This window comes from Cucumis sativus, chromosome 4, assembly GCF_000004075.3.
Source record: "Cucumis sativus cultivar 9930 chromosome 4, Cucumber_9930_V3, whole genome shotgun sequence".
Classification (NCBI taxonomy): Eukaryota; Viridiplantae; Streptophyta; class Magnoliopsida; order Cucurbitales; family Cucurbitaceae; genus Cucumis; species Cucumis sativus.
This window is the reverse complement of record NC_026658.2, coordinates 2,380,213-2,398,343: the sequence shown is the minus strand read 5'-3', so window position 1 is coordinate 2,398,343 and position 18,131 is coordinate 2,380,213. Positions and strand designations below refer to the sequence as shown.

The following is an 18,131-nucleotide window of genomic DNA, read 5'->3' as shown; positions in this document are numbered from 1 at the left end:
CTATTATTTATTCATTCCTATAGTAATTCTGTGCTTTTATTCAAAAATAAAAAAGAGAGAAAGAAAGAAGGAAAGGACTTGATATAACTAATAATAAATGAAGATTTGAATATTTTAATTATATATCGTACTTTTTGGGAAGACTTGGAAATAATTCATGAAATTTCTCACCAAAATGACAAAAATATATAGAGCAGTCAACTTAAAGTGACATTTTAATTAATTAGCTGTTTAATTATGTAATCCTTCAATTAATAAAAAAAAAACTATGAACTTGCACACATTTATTTATTAACTACCAACCCTTTACATATCAATTTCTTTTTGGAATAAATATTATGCCAAAGTTAATTAAAGACAAAACACAAACATGGGAGGTAGATTATCTTTGAACTTTCTATCGTTGTGTCGTTGTATGTTAAAGTATCGGTGGAGTTGAGTTACTTTTTTCTATTCATTTCTAAGTCTCTTCAAATATGTCATCCTCCAACATTTTCAATAGTTTCATCTATTAATGGTCACTATCAACGATTATACTACTGTCATACTATGAGTACAACATATTCTAGTGACCAACTTCGATGATCAACCATATTTACACGGTCGACTTCAAGATTTTGGCAAATTTGGTGAGAACAACCTCCAAAAGGTCCCAAGAAAAAGCGATGACTGAGACAATCTCATATGAGAAGTTCCCAAGCCACTGAAAACAACAAATAAACAAAATTCAAACCGAACATCCAAACTTATCATATAGGAGGCACAAAGTAGAACACTATGGATACACGTATTATGTTTGCACAACACATGAAAATCTACAAACACACACTAAACAAATCTTTAGACCTTACGCCTTAATCAATAATATTACCTGCACTAAAGTGACATATATATCCAACTAAGTTTTGTATCCCAATGTGAGAACCTTATGGATCTTCCTCACGAAAACACATTCTCCTCTTACTAAAAGGCTCATTAAAAAAATACATGATGCCTAGACTCAACTCCAACAAAAAAAGGATGTCTAAAATATAAAAACTTCATACCCTAACGATCCAAAACGCATACTAGTTCAACAACAGTAGTTAATTATAATATATATTTGTTCAAAATGAAATCTACTCACTTTCTGTATTTGTTCACTATCTTTGAAAAAATATCAATTAAATGACCGCTCTGTGGTGTACAAATCTACAAATTAAATGGTTGAATTGGAAGGTTTTTTTTCTACCTCATTCCTTGTATTATCAACTTCTAGAGTTGACATGATTCATATTTCTTTTGTTGATGAATACAACTCAAATTTAATTTTAAAAGCGACAAAAAAATCAGTATTAACACCAAACGCACAAAGTTGATTATTTAATTAGTAAAAAAATCAAGATTAAAAGTGTAAATACTAAAAAAAAAAACTTAAACAACTAATTAAAACAAAACTTAAATTTAAGAAAAAATTGTAAGATTTTGAAATATAGGAAGTAAATTGAGTTCTTATTTAAAAGGGATAAGTTTAATCTTACAATGTAAAGAAAATGATAACTTTCATATTAGATAAGGACATCTTTCTCCTAAAAGTTGGACTCTTTATTAGAAGCTAACTTTAAGTATTAGAGTTTCGTCTATGACAAACATACAACGCTCATATTGTATAATTATTGATTTACAGGTAATCTTCATTTCAACTTCTTTTAAAAACAAGATACTAAAAGAAGAGGGATTAGTGGATACACCTGAAAATCTCAACTAGGTTGACACTTCTTTAGCATCATCACAATGCCATATGAACTAACAAGTATATGATTTCATTCGAACATTGTATTGTAGTTTTTTTCCCTATTGTTAGCCGCATCAAAATTAAAATTTTAGTTTATGAATATATAAGTCAACTAAAAGGAGATTGTGGTTTTTTTAAGGGATAGAGTTGACAATGTATAGCTTTTAAATTATGAAATGCTTCCATCAAACAAAGAGCTGTGATTTACACATGCATTTATTTATATATCAACTAAACTTCAACTTTTTCAATATGTAATTCTTTAAAGACAAAACACATCGGACAATACATGAACAATAATTGAGGTACTTAACTTCTTTAATATGTAATTACTCAGAAAAATTAAACAAGTACAAATTATTTTTTTATTTTAAGAAAGGTGGGTTTTAGTTGAACCACAAAATTATTAATTTGCTCACATCTTTTGAAATAATTAATTGCTACTCAACGATAAGCTCTCCTCAACCACTCTAAAGATAATACTAATTAAAAGGATTTTTTTAAAAAAAATAAAACATTCTTATCAAAATTATTTGAATAAACTTATATCAATTACTTCTTTCTCAAATGATTCTTCAATTTTTCTATCATACATTTAGAAAATTTATTAGTATTAGTATCATAATATTTTTTTAAAGAAATTATATAGTTTGAGTTTAATTAAACCTTATTAGAGAAACCATTCCTAATAAACATTCCTATTAAAAGTAATATACGACGGTGAAGCGAGAGTTTGAGTATGATTTACATAGTAATTTAGAATAGATGATTCGTCTAATAATTAACAAGCGTGTGCGGATTGACTTTTTAAAATGCTTAAATTACTTTTTTAAAAAATTTAAGGAAAGAAAATTTGATTTTTCAAATAGTCATCACCCTAAACTTAGTACTTTTTTAATTCGTCAAAACATGTTTAACTATGGAATTTGGATGGAATACAAATGCACGAGTTAGGGCTAGTAGATCGCGCACACCTTTAAGATATTTTAAGTATACTAGTCAATCCAAACCTATTATAAGTTACACATAAAAAAAAGAAAAAGAAAAACCTTTTTTTAACTTATACAAACTTGTATTCATTATTTTGCCTCAATTTCACATGTACAAGATTAAAGGGGAACATATATGTATATAGTTCATACATATGCATATAGAATATAATAATTTCTAATAAATTTCTATATAGTTTTGTGTTTACATTTAATAGTTTCCACCACGAGGAATATCATTATCCGTGGTTGTTTTTAATAAATCCTCGAATCTCTTTTGTAGCTCTCCTTCCAATTTATCTGAAAAACAAAACCATAAAAGTAAATCAAATTATACATTCAATGATTACAAATAATAATAAAATCATAAACAATCTATATTAACATCTCGTCTGTTCATGATTTCATTTTTTAGTTTCGTGTTTTCTTTAAATAATTATGCTTCTTTTTCTTTATTTTACTCGAACTATTAGGCAAAACTTGGTCTGGATTATTTTGAAAGCATTTGTAAGAATTAGAAGATAAAAAAGTAATAATATTAAGCAAAACCAAGTATTGAAAAGAAAAATTATTGAAATATACAAAAAAAAAAAAACATGGTCAAACTTTTCGATTCTAATGTCTATCATCATGAATAGAATCTAAATTTTACTATGCTATATTTAAAAATTTCTCATTTATAAACTTAGTTTTTGAAAAGAAGTGAAAGAAGCAGAAAGAAGGTGAGAGACGACTTACAAAATAATGAAGATGCACCCATTTGAAGGTCGAAGGCATCGTCAAGAAGAGGGAAATTAACGTCAAGAAATTTTCTTGCAGAAGCATTATAATTATTATTAGATGAAATTGAAAGCATAATAATGAAGAACAGCACATACAAAATCATCGAAACCCTGTTGGAAGCCATTTCAGAAGCAGAAAGATGAGAGAGAGAGAGCTTAATGATTTGTAACCAAGAAGATGTAATCGCTCTTTGAGCTTTATTTGTTGTTAGTGTGTCAAAAGTTGCTTAATATGTATTTATATACATAAAAACAAATATTAATCTTATTGCATGCTCTTCATTTTGATAAATAATTATGTGAATGGTGAGACTATTCAACTTTAAAATTCATCCTTTTTTAAAATTATTTTCTTTTCCCAAATACAACAAAAGACAAGGGTCAGTCAACAATCCATCTAAAACATTTAATTTTTAATTGTTATGCAATAATATTGCAATTTACAAAAACTAAACAGAGCCATGTCAAAATTTCTGATTATTCATAATTAATTTCGTTATAATCTTAAACAGATTTAGTCGGTTTTATTTAAACATTGTATGTCCATCGATTTTGTAATCATGTTTTACTTTTAGTCCATTAGATGATGAATATTTTCTAGTTAATAAATATGATAAATTTATTCACAAGTTCTATTTATATATCTAAATTCTATGTTGTAAATAGCTTGGATAATTATATTAGAGCCATCCAGTAATCCTTACTTACCCAAAAATTAAATATTTTGCAACTAGCAAATTTTTGTCTGTAGAACCATACATCGGGTCTTACTATATAAACTCTTTAATCTTAAATGTGCCTCAATTTTGTGGAAGAACACGAACTCTTTGTAACCAAAATTAACATAGAAAAATAGTTAACTCGCCAAAATTCTATTGAAGAACTCAACCATCATCAAAATCTATCTTGTCTTCTGAGTTGTTTATAAATAGAAGAAGCAAAGTTAGAAATTGGCCGGTGGTGAAAAATGATTTGAGAAATTTTACTTCCTGAAAACTGAAAGTAGAAGAGAATGTTGATCTATAAGTTTACCTTTGTATTTTAAAAATTACTTAAAATATATTACTAGGATATCACTCGTTATTATTGATACAATCTAAAAAAATTGTTATAGCTTGATAAATATTTTAATTTAGTTTGCTATTTTTAAAAATTGTCTATTATAATTGAAACTTATAATTAGACGTATAGTTTGTTGATTTGCATGTGCACCTCAACTCCAAGATAAAACTCTGGTCCAATCCTTATTAACTTTGGTTTAGATAGTCAAGATTGTTTAATTAATTAGGTAAAATTTTCTTTGTTTTTTATGATATTTGAAAAGTGTTAAGAGACTAAATCACTATACAAATAATCATGATACGTAGAAGTCAAGAGTATATCGGATTAGAATTGAGTATTAACCTAATTATTATATCTATAATTAATCAATGAAAATATATATGTCAACTAAAGTGACATTATTGTAGTCTTTTATATATGAAATAATGGTTTGATTAAACAAAACCTATGAACTTACACATGCATTTGAATAACATAGTTCTTTATAATATATAAAGAATATGTAGACTAAAAAGACAAACATATCCGACAATATATGAATAGTTGAGCCATTTAATTTTCTCTCTTTGATGAAATTATTAGGTTCTATGTACCCTTCTTAACCAATGGATCCGATACACAATTTGAGATAATTCTTAATTAAGGTTTAATAAAAAATTACTCACGGTAAACATTTATTATTAATTGATTTTGAGATGGAATATCTTTGAATAAATCAAACTCTTCATTGTATATATTTTCATAAATAAAATTTCCAATTAAATCATGTACTATCGACTTTGATATTAGAGGTTTGATCCTTCAATCTCTCACACTTCAAGATCAATTCAAACCTCCTATTCATTTTTAATTTATTTATAAAATTTTAGAGTTACGATTTTCTATAGAAGAATGATACCTTTACTTTATTTACATTAATTATGTCATTTTTATAAAAAGATACGATGATGGATTAAAAGAAGCACCCGAATATTCCAACAAATAAATGGAGCACTCAAGCATCCCAACTAAGTTGACATCCTCTAGTTGGAGATCAATGAAAGACGATGATATGAATATCTTTCCAAACAAAGTTGTAGTTTAGTCATAGGATTACCTCGTGTATTCTTCAAGCTTTTTTTCGAGCAATCAAATGGTTTTTATTTAGATTAAACTTCTAAACTAAGTGATTAAACACACCTCTTTATCACTTAAAAAATATTGTTTAAAATATTTGAAAAATCAATCCAAACAAACGTTAACCCATAAAAGAGATGTTTAAAGGAGAAAAAAAAAAAAGTTCAAAAAGTTTCATCTCAAGAAAGTAGCATAAGTTATTTCATTAATATGCTGCAATTTCAAATACAAAAGATATGAAAAGATATTAACGATCAATTGCTATATACTTTTTGTATTTTCCATTTTAATTAGTAGTTTCCACCTCGAGGAATATCATTATCAGTGGTTGCTTTTAATAAATCCTCGAATCTCCTTTGTAGCTCCCCCTTCATTTTATCTGAAACAAATTAAAGCCATAAAAGTAAATCAAATTACAGATTCAAATTAACATCATTTTTCAAACCCTATAATTATAATTATAACGTAACTTACTAGCTAGCACTTTGGTTTGGATCATTTTGAAAACACACTCGTAAAAATAGGTTAAAAATTAGATAAAAACAATACTAGGCAGAATTAGATATTGAAGAATAGTGTTTATAACCCTAATTATAAAATAGAAAACGAAATAATAACTCATTTAAACAAACTAAAACAAGAACATCTTAAGATTGAGAAGAAAAAAAAAAGTTAAGAAAACTCACAGAATAATGAAGATGCATCCATTTGAAGGTTGAAGGCATCATCAAGAGGGGTATTAACATCAAGAAATTTTCTTGCAGAAACATTATAATTGTTATTAGATGAAATTAAAAGCATAATAATGAAGAACACCACATTCAAAATCATTGAAACTCTCTTGGAAGCCATTTCAGAAGCAGAGTGTAACGCCCCAAACTTGAAGGAAAATTATTTTGAGAGAATTATTTCGATTTGTTCAAGATTTTTTTTTTTAAAATATGTTGAAGGGGAGAAAGAAGATTTGAAAATGTATTAATATAATTAAATATATATATATGTATTTAATTATATTTTTATTATTATATATATTTTACATTTTATTAAATAAAAGAAAAGAAAATGAAAAAAAATTTACTTTCTTCTTCCTCCCGTACGCCCATCCCTCTCTTCTCTCCGTTCGCGCAGCAACCGCCGCCGATCATCTCCATCTTTTCTTCTCCTCTCCGCTCCTTCCAGACCCAACCTCACCGTCGCGTCTCCCCTACTGAAGCCGAACGCCCGATCTGCCGTCTCCATCTCCGTTCGCGAAGCAGGACCGCGTCGTTGCTCTTCCGCCGCTGCCCGGTCCAGATCTGCGTCGTAGCCCAGCAACCGCCACCCCTATTTCCTTCTTCCGCCGTGCGTCGCGACTTCCATTTTCTTTCCGCCGCAGCCAGCCGCCCCATCCGTTCGCACAGCAACCGCCGTCGGCCATCTCCATCTTCTCTTTTCCTCTCCGTTCCGTCCAAACCCAGCCGGACGTCGCTGCATCCGTCGGCCGCCATCTCTGTTCGCGAAGCAAGGCCGCCGCGTGAACCTGTAACCGCCGGCTGTCTCCCCTCTCCTTTCTCCTCTGTTTTCAGCCCAGCCGCCGTCGATTCATTCTCCTCCGTTGTCTGCACTGCCGCGCGACTCTCCGACCATCTGTATACGGTCTCTCCGTCGCACGTCATCTCTTCGCAAAGCCACTGCTCGATTTCTTTCGCGAAGATTTGGGTAAGTTGCAAAAAGATTCACATTGGGTTGAATTTAAATGACTGATGCGTTGAAGGGAATTATTGAGAAATTGTCTTAATGTTTAGGTTCGTTCTTCATAGACTTCAACGTGGTTAAGGAGCTTAACAAATTTGAAGGTAAGGGGTTTTCTACTGGACTCACCTAAAGTTTTTGAGTTGTGTTGGACTGTATGGATGATGATTAAGATGTATATGTTTGATTGCAGACTAAATGTTTAGTGTATGTTGTATTTGACTGGAAACATATATATATACATTGATGTGTGAATTGATGTGGATTGCCGAAAGTATACATGTGAATGACTGAAATTATGCTTATGTGTACATGATGATATTAATAGATTGTGCTGTATAAAGATTGGATGTGAACTAGTGAATTTGTTTCGGTTGGATGTGGATTATACTGAACTGTGGTTTGTGCTGGTGAACTGAGGGGTGTATTGACTTGACTGTATAGTGGATTGACTGATGTATTAGCATATTATTGACAGACAGATGATTGTAGTAAAATAAGTTGACTGTTAGGATGTTGAAAGAAAGGACTTTGTGATTTGAAGTAACTGAAAGATGGTTGAATGGAATGAGGGGATAAATTGTTAGGTTGTATTGGGATGTTTACCTTGTAGGTGTCCCACGGGATCACCAATTTATTTTGCACCTTCGGGAGCATTTGACTGATATGTGTTTCTGCAGAACACTAGACTGATATGAACGTCCCTCGGGCGTTAGACTGATATGTACGTCCCTCGGGGCGTTAGACTGATATGTACGTCCCTCGGGGCGTCAGACTGATATGTACGTACTTCGGGGCGTTAGACTGAAATGTGTATCCTACGGGATCACAAGACTGCGACTGTACAGGGTGTCCCAATAGAACTTTAACAATTTATTTTCCCCTGACGAGACCAGTAGAGGGTCTCTTACTGAGTATTTAAAATACTCACCCTTCTTATGTTTAATTTTCAGGCAAAGGTGATAAAGGCAGCAAACCGGCGAGGGGTAGGAAGGAAGCGTGATGCCATAGGAAACGTGTAATTGCTTCCGCTTAATTAAGATTGATTTGAAATTTAGTTTACAAACGTTTGTTGCAAACAGTATTATTTTATGTTTTCTTGAATGTTTAAAAATCAGGCCTGACTTGAAGATGTTTTTTTTTAAAATTGCTTATGTTTTGTTTTACATTAATCAAAGTCTTTTATTTTGTTAAAAATTAACGATCTCGACTTACTTAGAAAAGTTGGGTCGTTACACAGAGAGTCGAGATGAGAGAGAAAGAGCTGAATGATTTGTAATGAAGAAGATGTAATCACTCTTTGAGCTTTATTTGTTGTTAGTGTGTTAAGCTGCTTTGTATTTATATACAAGACGATAGGTTAAGTAGAGACGAGTCAAAATTCAAACTTGTAGCCGTGTTAAACTTTTATTAGAGACGAGGGCCAACTTCCACGATTTTGTTTCTTTACTCTTTTTCTTCAATCCCCACGACATCAGAAAGCGAAAGACAAAGATTCTTTTGAGCTTTTTTTCTTTTTTTTTTTTTGGAAAACTATTAAAAAATGTAGTTGCCCCAACATTTTTTAACAAGAAATAAGAGCAGAGAGATCAGTAGACACATGTCCATGCACCTTCAAACCAGCTGGTTAACACACCTTTTGAGTCCTCATCATATCTTCACTCCAAAATAATGTTGCATTGACAAAAAAAAAAAAGGTACAAACAAGCTAGAGGAAGGCTCAAATTCGATGAAATACAGTCACGACAAAGGCTATAAAAGTATCTTCTACTTTTAATTAAGTTATCAGTTGTTTCAGTTTGAACTACTTTAAAGTTAGTATACTAACTTAGTTTAGTTGTGTGGTATAATAGTTTGAAAGAGTGCTTTTGTGACTAAGGTTGGTGAGAGATTTATGTGGTTATCTTTTTTCTCCACACTAATTTTTTTTAATTATTTTCTCCAGCTCAGAGAATTTCCACATTAATCCTATTTAGAATTAAATAGTAGTAATGAAAGATTTTACAAATCAAATTCATCCAAACATTTAAACTTTTTTATACATATTTGTTAAAAATAAGGTTTATATAAGAGGATACTACAAGAAAAGGAGATCTCTTCCGAATCACAAAAGCTTAGGAAAATATATGAAAATGTGTCGAGAAAGGATGTCTTGATGCACAAATGTCCGTTAGGATTAGGGTCTAGCAAAATGCATCAGAAGAGAATCTTTAAACACACAACATATAGCGTCGGAAGATTATGGAGAACTTTCAAGATCCATAATTTCTTATAGTGTTATAAGAAAATTGTCAAAAATGATAAAGTTGACAAAATCAAGTGTGCAGCAGGTTTTTCTTTTAGGTAAATAGTTTGTCTCTGTTTTATTAATAATCTTAATAAACCCTAATTATAATATTACTAATAATATTGTGTTAAATTATATAAATATTTGAGTTCATTTCCTTAATTAGAAAATAGTTCGAAAGAAAGAATAATGTGGCAAGTGGTGTGGTGGGGTTGGTTGCCCAAGCTGGCAACCCATGCAATTTGACGAACATGACAGAACCAAATTGACAAATTAAAACTTACTCACAACACTCATTTTTTACAAAAGCAAAAAGAAAAAATTGGTCGGTTTATGAACGTTTCTTTGAATCATTTTGGAGTTTATATAGTGCAGAATAACATCAAATCTTCCATTCTTAAATCTTAGTATTAAAAAAGAAAAACCTATTTTGTGTTTGATTATCAATACACATAAAAGAAATCTATGAATTGTCAAAAGATCAGAGTAGCATGCATAGCCACACATTTTGGGCAACATATTTTTACACCAAAATAAAATAAAACTTGAAAATTTACTAGCTCATGCATGCCTTAATTAAACTTGATGGCCCCCCTCCACTTCCTCCATATAATGACCCCTTCTTGGGACATCAGTTTGGGGATCATATTCAACTCTTGAATCCTTCTCCTTTTTCCTATGCCATTATCTCCGGATAAATTTAAGTTATAAACTATTAAAGTAATTAAATTATTTTTAGGAGATATTATTTTGAATTTTTTTAAGTGTATTCCTCGTTTAAGTCTATAAATAAAGACAGTTAATTTTGTGATTAATTTGATATAATAATGTGGCCAATTGAAAATATATAAGTAGGTTGGTGCCATAAATTTTGAAGTGTTTCATTTCTTCAAAAGTCCAATTTTGAAAGGCATACATATATGAGATAGATCTCCAATTTTCAAAATATCAATTTGAATTTCTCAAAGAGCTCTCCAGTTTTTTCAGAACTCTAAAGCTCTCATGTTCTGAAAATCAAACATTTGTAATAATTTTCTCTAAAGCCTTCAACCAAAAGCTCTCAAACTCTAAAGTTCTCAAGCTCTAAGTACATGTTCTCTAGAAATTTGAAAACTAAATTAGCTCATAAGACTTAGTTTCCAGTAATTAAGTAGACCCTTCTAAAGCTCTTGAAGTTAAAAACTCAAAAACGTTCTTGCAAGATATTCTAGGATAGATAATCCAAAAAGCAAAGCATCTCTCAAAACTGTTGAGATGAATCAAATACACTTTACCAAAAGTACTTCGTCAAAGATCAAATGACTTCCAAAACTCAAGAATTATAGCTTCAACAACGATCTAATTAAAAAGCTCTCAAGATAAATCTACAATCAAGAACAAGCTACGGGACAAATTTACTTTCCAAGAGAAAGTATCAAATGACCAAATACAAGATATACTGTTCTTACTATATACTATAATCAATACAAATAAAAAAAGATTCATTCTAACAAACTAATTTCTTTTGGAAGCCTGGTTGAATCATATGAACTTTAAATTAATATCTAACTTTGATTGAAGGTACACAAGTGAAAGTTTAAACTTAGAGTGAGCACAATATGACATAGCACGCCTAAAACAAATACAAAATAAACCAATAATACAACAAAGAAAAATCTATAAATTATATAATGATCATGACAGTAGCATGGACACTTTTTGGACAACATATATATAATTTTCCCCAAAATAAACCATGAATTTAGTAGCTGTCTTAATTAACTTGTTGGCCCTTCTCCACGTCCTCCATAGTTACCCTTTCTTGGGGTATCAGTTTGGGAAAGATGTTCAACTCTTGAAATAGTCTTCTCCTTTTCCCTATCATCTTTATGATCTGCAGTCATATTTACAACTATGAGAACATGGAACTACACTAAAAAATTATAACAATTTTATTTCTCCATAAGAAGGTGTTTTTGAGATCAAATAAATGTTGAATAATGTTGGGACTCTTACCAGATCGATAATGAGGAATAGCATCAGAAATATGCAATCTTCCAAAGGCTACATATTGGGAAGAAGTAATTATGAGAATGACAACAAATAAAGCCTTAAACAACATCGAGTCCTTGTTTGAAGCCATTTTTATTATGATATCTTCTCCAATATATATATTTGTAATTAGAAAAAGCAATTTCAAGATCATATTAATAGCCTAAAACTTGAGGATATATATGATTAGATATCAGTTTTCTTTGGTGTTGACCAATTAGGTTTATCAATCTTTGTCTTCTAGAATTTTATTTTTGGTTTTATGTCTAATATTCAACTTTTTGAGAGCTTGTTCAAATCTTGAAAATGGGGTTTGAATTGACCATTAATTATAATAGCTGCCAAAATGATGGTCAGAGATAGTTGACTGAAATTTTAGAAATATCTATTTTCTTCACAAAATAGGGGATATGATTTCAAACTTAATCATCATTTAATATAATAATGATGTATTCTATAATTAATATAATGATAACCCAAAAAAATTGTTCTCTATTATTGTTCTAAATAAATTAAAGTTATAACAAATTGAAGACTTGGGAAGTAAAGAAATTAAGCAAACGATTAAAAGAAGTTTTATGATTAATCTGTTTGATGTCTTGTTCATCGTTGGCATAATCATGGGAAGAGCTCGTCGAAAAAATATATATATGTTGAACAACGATTAAATGTTCATACATATAACCTATCCTATTACAGTTCACTCGTTTCTTAATTGAAAAAAATGTTTAAATGAAATGTATATCCGTTTGTTTCTTCGACCCAAAATATATATATAAAGGCATCCTCTCTAAAGTCTATGTTGGCTGCATAAAGGACTTTTGGCATTTTGTATAAGTGATATTTTCTGGAGAAGTACTAGTGATTGACTTCAAACCCACACTCTCACTATAACTAAAAATGAATAAACTATATGTATGTATGTACGTATACATGTGTTATAATATTTATAAATAATTTTCTTAATTGGTAGGAAATTAAGTAAAATAATGGAAGTGTTTAATTTGTTACAACTATATTAAGTAGCCTATATAAAAAATTAAATCTAAAAATAAAAAGATATAGAGACAATAGAAGAAGTTAATTATATATTTGTTTGGCCATTTTTCTTTTGCCATCAAATTAAAGTTCCACTTCCTCTTCTATACACCACAACTTTCCACTAAGCTTTCTTAAATGAGGGGAAAAAATCATGTGAGTTTGTAGTTATTATAAAACAAGATTAAATGATAATTAAGTTAGGTATAATATAACTATATATATATTGTTTTCTCATTATCTATTTTTCACATTTCTTTTTTTTCATTCCAATAATTTTAAATTAATTTACAAATATATCAATAGACCATGACACAATATAATGATATAGATTGATATATCAATTATGACTTTGATAGTTTACTAAATTTATAAAGAGGATCAAATGGAAGCTAATGAATTCAAAGTCCAACTAAAAGATTGATTTCTCAAGAGAATCAATAAGTTATATTTTTATTCTTCTATATCAATATATAGAAAGAATTAATTATAAAAAAAAAATTGATGTATAGAAAAAAGAAAACTATATCATTTGAAACTCAAATCTAGTATATATATATATATAGTGTTTCAAAGATGAAACTAATTAAAAATTCGTTCTCTTTTCCAAAAGTGTGTCTCTTTAATTTATTGATTGTAGATCTACGTAATTGCTTTGATCTTGTATATAATATATACCCATAAAATGATCATGAAATTAATAGTCATCGCCAAAGAGAAAAAGGAGAAATTAACTCAATGGGTTTCACGAAAGAGTCCACCATTTTAAGCTTTATGATTCTTCTCTTTTAATTTCATACAGCAAAAGGGAGACTCACCCAAAGCATAACTTTACCTTATGCACATTGTAATTAAGTCCTATACATATCTCTTTATTCTACCCAAAAAGTTTTCATTAATTTTTTCTTAGGGACAAATATGAAACAAAATTTTGCCCTAATTTTATATATATTAAGAATTTAGAAAAAGAAAACCTTTCGAATTAGTATTAGTTATAAGCGTACGGTTTGTTGTTTATTTATTATTTTGATTTATGTACATGTTAGAGTTTTGAGTTGATTGATGATTTAACAAAAAAAACAATATTTTATTGCACATTTGGAAAGATCGATATAGGTGAGAAAAGAGTATGGTGGAAAGTAAAGTTATGAACTCACAGCTCGACCTGGTCGAGGTGGCAATTTTGAGATACTCAAAGCTACCAACCATAACGCCTTAGAAAACTTGACATGATGTAGTATCCTCCGTCCTAGAGAAAATTGTTTTCGGTGTTAAGAAAGTGTGTGTATTATTGATCGTGTTGTGTGGGGAAATATTACTATTAATAAATGATGGGAAAATATTACTATTAATAATTTTTTACTTTTCATTGTTTTGAAAAACAAACTTATTTAATCCACTAATTCTGTTACTCGCTTCTAAAAATTAAGAAACGTTTTTGAAATAGACATTGAGTTTGGTGAACAATTTCTATTAATAATTTCTTTCTTGTTTCGTTTTTATTATCCGGTTATATATTTGAAGTTCTTAACATTATTTACTGAAGCATTATGCATGGTTTTGCAACATTGGTCATCAATCCATCAATTCATCTCAAAGTTCTTAACCTTCATGTCTTCAGCCATTAAACCAAATGTATCAAACTATATACACCCTAATTTTTCTTGAAAGAACATATGTGGAGATAGATGTTGAAAAGGAAAAAAGTAATTTGAAGAGAAAAGAGGTAGCAGTTAGCAGTTTCTCAAATCTAGCAACTTTTTACAGAAACAAAAAACTCGAATGATTGTAAATGAAATGTGAATGGTAGGATCAGAAAACATAAATCCAAAACATTATTGTAATTTTTCTAAGATGTGGATCATCCTATGACCTATATTATTGGTAGGGCATGGGCATCCCAAACAGTCAATCTTTGCTGCCCATAAATTATGCCATATTGTGGGTTTGGTGAACAATTGATTTCAACCTCAGTGGTTGACTCCCAAGTCCACTAAGTTCATTAATTATTATTATTTTATATATATCTCCACCAAAAACAAAAATATATATCCACTAGTACTTTTAGTTACATTTTGAACTCTTAACCAAATATTATGATAATTGATACAATTTTTTAGGTAATAAACGAAAGTTATTCAGTCTTTTTACCATCTTCACAGTTGTAGTGTACTGAATGAAACTTTTTAGTAAGACATGTTGTACTGTAAAATAAAACTAATCAATCTATCCAAAAAGAACAAAAGAAAAAAAAAATCTTAATATGTTACAGCCTCCTTTGAAGTTGAAAGATTAAACAGTAAGAAGACAACTTTCACAATCTTTAAAAAGATGCTTTTACGACTTCTTTTTGTGTTTTTACTGTGAATTGTTTTTAAATCTATATATATACCTATGAAAGTTTGAAACTACGGCATAGAGTTCATCGAAAAGAGAGAAAAGGTTTTTAGAAAGAGAGTTTGAGGTCAATGGGTTTAAAGAGAGAGTCCATATTTTTTAGTGTTATGCTTCTTCTTCTTCTTTCAAATATGGCAACAGGGAGAGTACTCTTCCATTCTACTTCACTTCATGCAGATTGTAAGTCCCCATATGCCATTCTACTTCTCCTCTCTTTATTTTTAATTACCTCTTCATTGCAAATATTCATTACATTTGGAGTGATTCGGGAGTGAGTTTTTTCATTTTCAAAATCACTTTGAAAACTTGGTTTTAGAAATTTAAAATCAATTTTGATGGATGTGAATATCATTCATGTTTTAAAAGATTAATGGAATATTAATCTAAATAAGTTAACGATCGAGGATGAGAAAGTTGGTGACAGAGAGGAAAAAAAAGACCAATCCCTCTCTATTTCTTACATCTCAATTAATAGAGATTTTGCGATGTAGAATGGTACTATGACATTTAAAAATATAAAATCAATCATTAAATTAATTAATTTGAAATGTTTATCAACATGTTTCAAAGTCATTTCAAAACCAATCACAAAATTAATGGTGGAAAAAACCAAAAATTAAAGAAATGTAATTACATGACTAACATTTTATATATATAAGTAACATTTCCATTATAAGAAAAGAAAGATGATCAAATTAGAGCTTTAGTTGTTCTTGAGTTTTGTGTGTTTTATGGTGTAACAGTTGAGACGATGAATATGGATGGGAAGAATAGGGATGGGAGTCGTTTTCTGAGTTCGGCTCTGCCTCGAGGTGGCAACTATATTAACAAACCCCATGCAGCAGAGAAGGCTGCGGTTGGACGCGCCGGCTACCAACCATGACGGCTATGGAAAACTGGTTATGAGAGAGTGTAGTACTTCATGATGATCATATATAATATAAATACACTGTGGCTGAAGTATCATGAATAAAAACATGGGTTTTAAGTCAACAACGTAAGCATTTTTATTTGTGAATGTTGTCTCAAATTAGTGTTTGACATGATGATATATACCATGAAACGTTTTGTAGTAGAATTATATTTTTGAAGTGATGATGTTGTTGATTTGGAGAAATTGGGCCAAAGTTATAGACAAAATATGGAAAAGTTGGGAGAACAGTAAAAGAGTTTGGACTTCAAACTCTAAGAAGCAAAGCATATGAAGTATCGTAATATGATGCTTATTATTCAAGAAAAAAGTAATTCCCTGTGAAACCAAATGCAAAGAAAATTAAGAATCATAACAATGTCGATCATAACAGACCGAGCCATAAAGTCATATAGTTTTTGTAATAAAGAGAATTTTGATCTCTTTGTTTGAGACTATCTGGTAGAATATCTAGTGAGACAAAAATAAGAACTAAGTTACCAAAACATCCACCAACCCAACACTAAAGCTATTAACATTTTTGTTTTAATTGATTGTATACATGTGTGTGTGTTGGCTTATGGTTCCAATAGCGCCATAAAGTCTCATTGAAGATCACTAGCCCTTAAGTCCAATGGTGGGCCTTGGATACTTTGAAGACCCAAGCCCAATTAATGAATGGGTTAAAGAACTTTAATTTGGACCTTTCGAAGGACTAAGCCTAGAATGATAGCTAGCTTTTAGAGCTTGGTACTGTCCATACCGAAATATAACCAAATATAACATTCGGATTCAAATATAGCAATTAAATTCAAAATAATTAAGTATATCAAAACATTTTTAAAAATTTACAAATATAACAAAACATGTCAAAGTCTATCAATGATAGAAATTCATCACCAATAGATCATGTTGCAAATATTGGTCTATCACTAATAAACCATAAGAATTTACGAGTGATAGATTTTGCTACATTTGGAATTTTTTAAAAATATTATTATATAGTGTTAATTATTATTCCTAAAATTGCCACTAATTATAATTACCTTATACCATTAAATTCGATGGTAATTATAATAGATAGTAATTTTAAAAATAATAATTAAATATATAACAACATTTTTTAAAAAAAAATTAAAAATATAGCAAAGTTTATTAGTGATAGACTTTTATGATTGTTTGTCAATGATAAGTCGTTATTTACAATATAGTCTATCATTAATAGATTCTTTTACTAATAGACCTTTACAGATTTTGCTACATTTGAATTTTTTATAAAATGTTGTTATATAATTAATTATTTTGAATCTAATTGTAAATATTTTAATTTATTTTACTATTTTTAAAAATGTCTCTAAGAGTAATCTATCACTGATAGGCTATAAAAGTCTATCAACGACAAAAGTATTTGTAATCTTTTGTTGCTATTTACTTAAAATTGAGTCGAAAAATGAACCTATAAAACTTATGTTATATTGTCCTTCATATTCAAATAATGAGCTCTCCGCTACATTTAGTTTTAAGTATTAGCTAGTTTGATATATAAGATTATTTGGTGTGTTTGTAAACAAATAAAATCAATCTGTTTATGCATATATCATCGAGGTTATAAGGTTATAGTATTAAAGAAAAACTAATTGCAAAAAGGAATCTATGGGCATCCGTAGTAGTAAGTAGTTGTTTTAAATTGAATGAATATGTAGATATGTATATTAAAGTATTGAATGAAAACAAGTTGGGTGGTGAATTGGTGGGTCAAAGACGGCATCATGATGGATAAGAATGAAGGCAGAAAAGAGAAAGGGGACTCGTGAAACCTAAGCCGTTCATTGAATCTTTAGCTAACAAACATCCATATATCCATCAATCTCTAAATGTTCATTTAATCTCTTCAACTAACCTCAAACCTTTCCCTTCTTTTGTCTCTTTCTCAAACCACACATTTTTCTTTTCTTTTTCTATCTTTGGTTCATCCCCTTTTTTATTCTTCTCTTTCTCCAACCTAAACCGAACA

The 18,131-nt window shown here is 29.7% G+C and overlaps 1 protein-coding gene and 2 long non-coding RNA genes across 4 annotated transcripts; 1 reads left to right on the top strand and 2 right to left on the bottom strand.

Moving 5' to 3' along the window:
• Window positions 1-2,811: 2,811 nt before the first annotated feature.
• On the bottom strand, window positions 2,812-3,756 carry LOC116403470. Its single transcript, XR_004216230.1, has 2 exons — window positions 3,502-3,756; window positions 2,812-3,063 (listed from the first exon to the last, which is right to left on the bottom strand). It is a non-coding gene; the product is annotated as an uncharacterized LOC116403470 (long non-coding RNA).
• Window positions 3,757-5,895: 2,139 nt separating this feature from the next.
• LOC116403190 lies at window positions 5,896-7,985 on the bottom strand. 2 transcript variants are annotated; one of them, XM_031883751.1, is made up of 3 exons: window positions 6,802-7,985; window positions 6,410-6,480; window positions 5,896-6,102 (listed from the first exon to the last, which is right to left on the bottom strand). In XM_031883751.1, the coding sequence occupies exons 1-3, from the start codon at window positions 6,960-6,962 to the stop codon at window positions 6,014-6,016; spliced, it is 321 nt and encodes a 106-aa protein (XP_031739611.1). In that variant the 5' UTR covers window positions 6,963-7,985; the 3' UTR covers window positions 5,896-6,013. The 2 variants fall into 2 exon arrangements, with proteins under 2 accessions (XP_031739611.1, XP_031739610.1); XM_031883750.1 differs by lacking the exon at window positions 6,410-6,480 and having other exon boundaries at window positions 5,912-6,102; window positions 6,802-7,959.
• Window positions 7,986-15,228: 7,243 nt separating this feature from the next.
• LOC116403386 lies at window positions 15,229-16,316 on the top strand. Its single transcript, XR_004216166.1, has 2 exons — window positions 15,229-15,387; window positions 15,951-16,316. It is a non-coding gene; the product is annotated as an uncharacterized LOC116403386 (long non-coding RNA).
• Window positions 16,317-18,131: the final 1,815 nt, after the last annotated feature.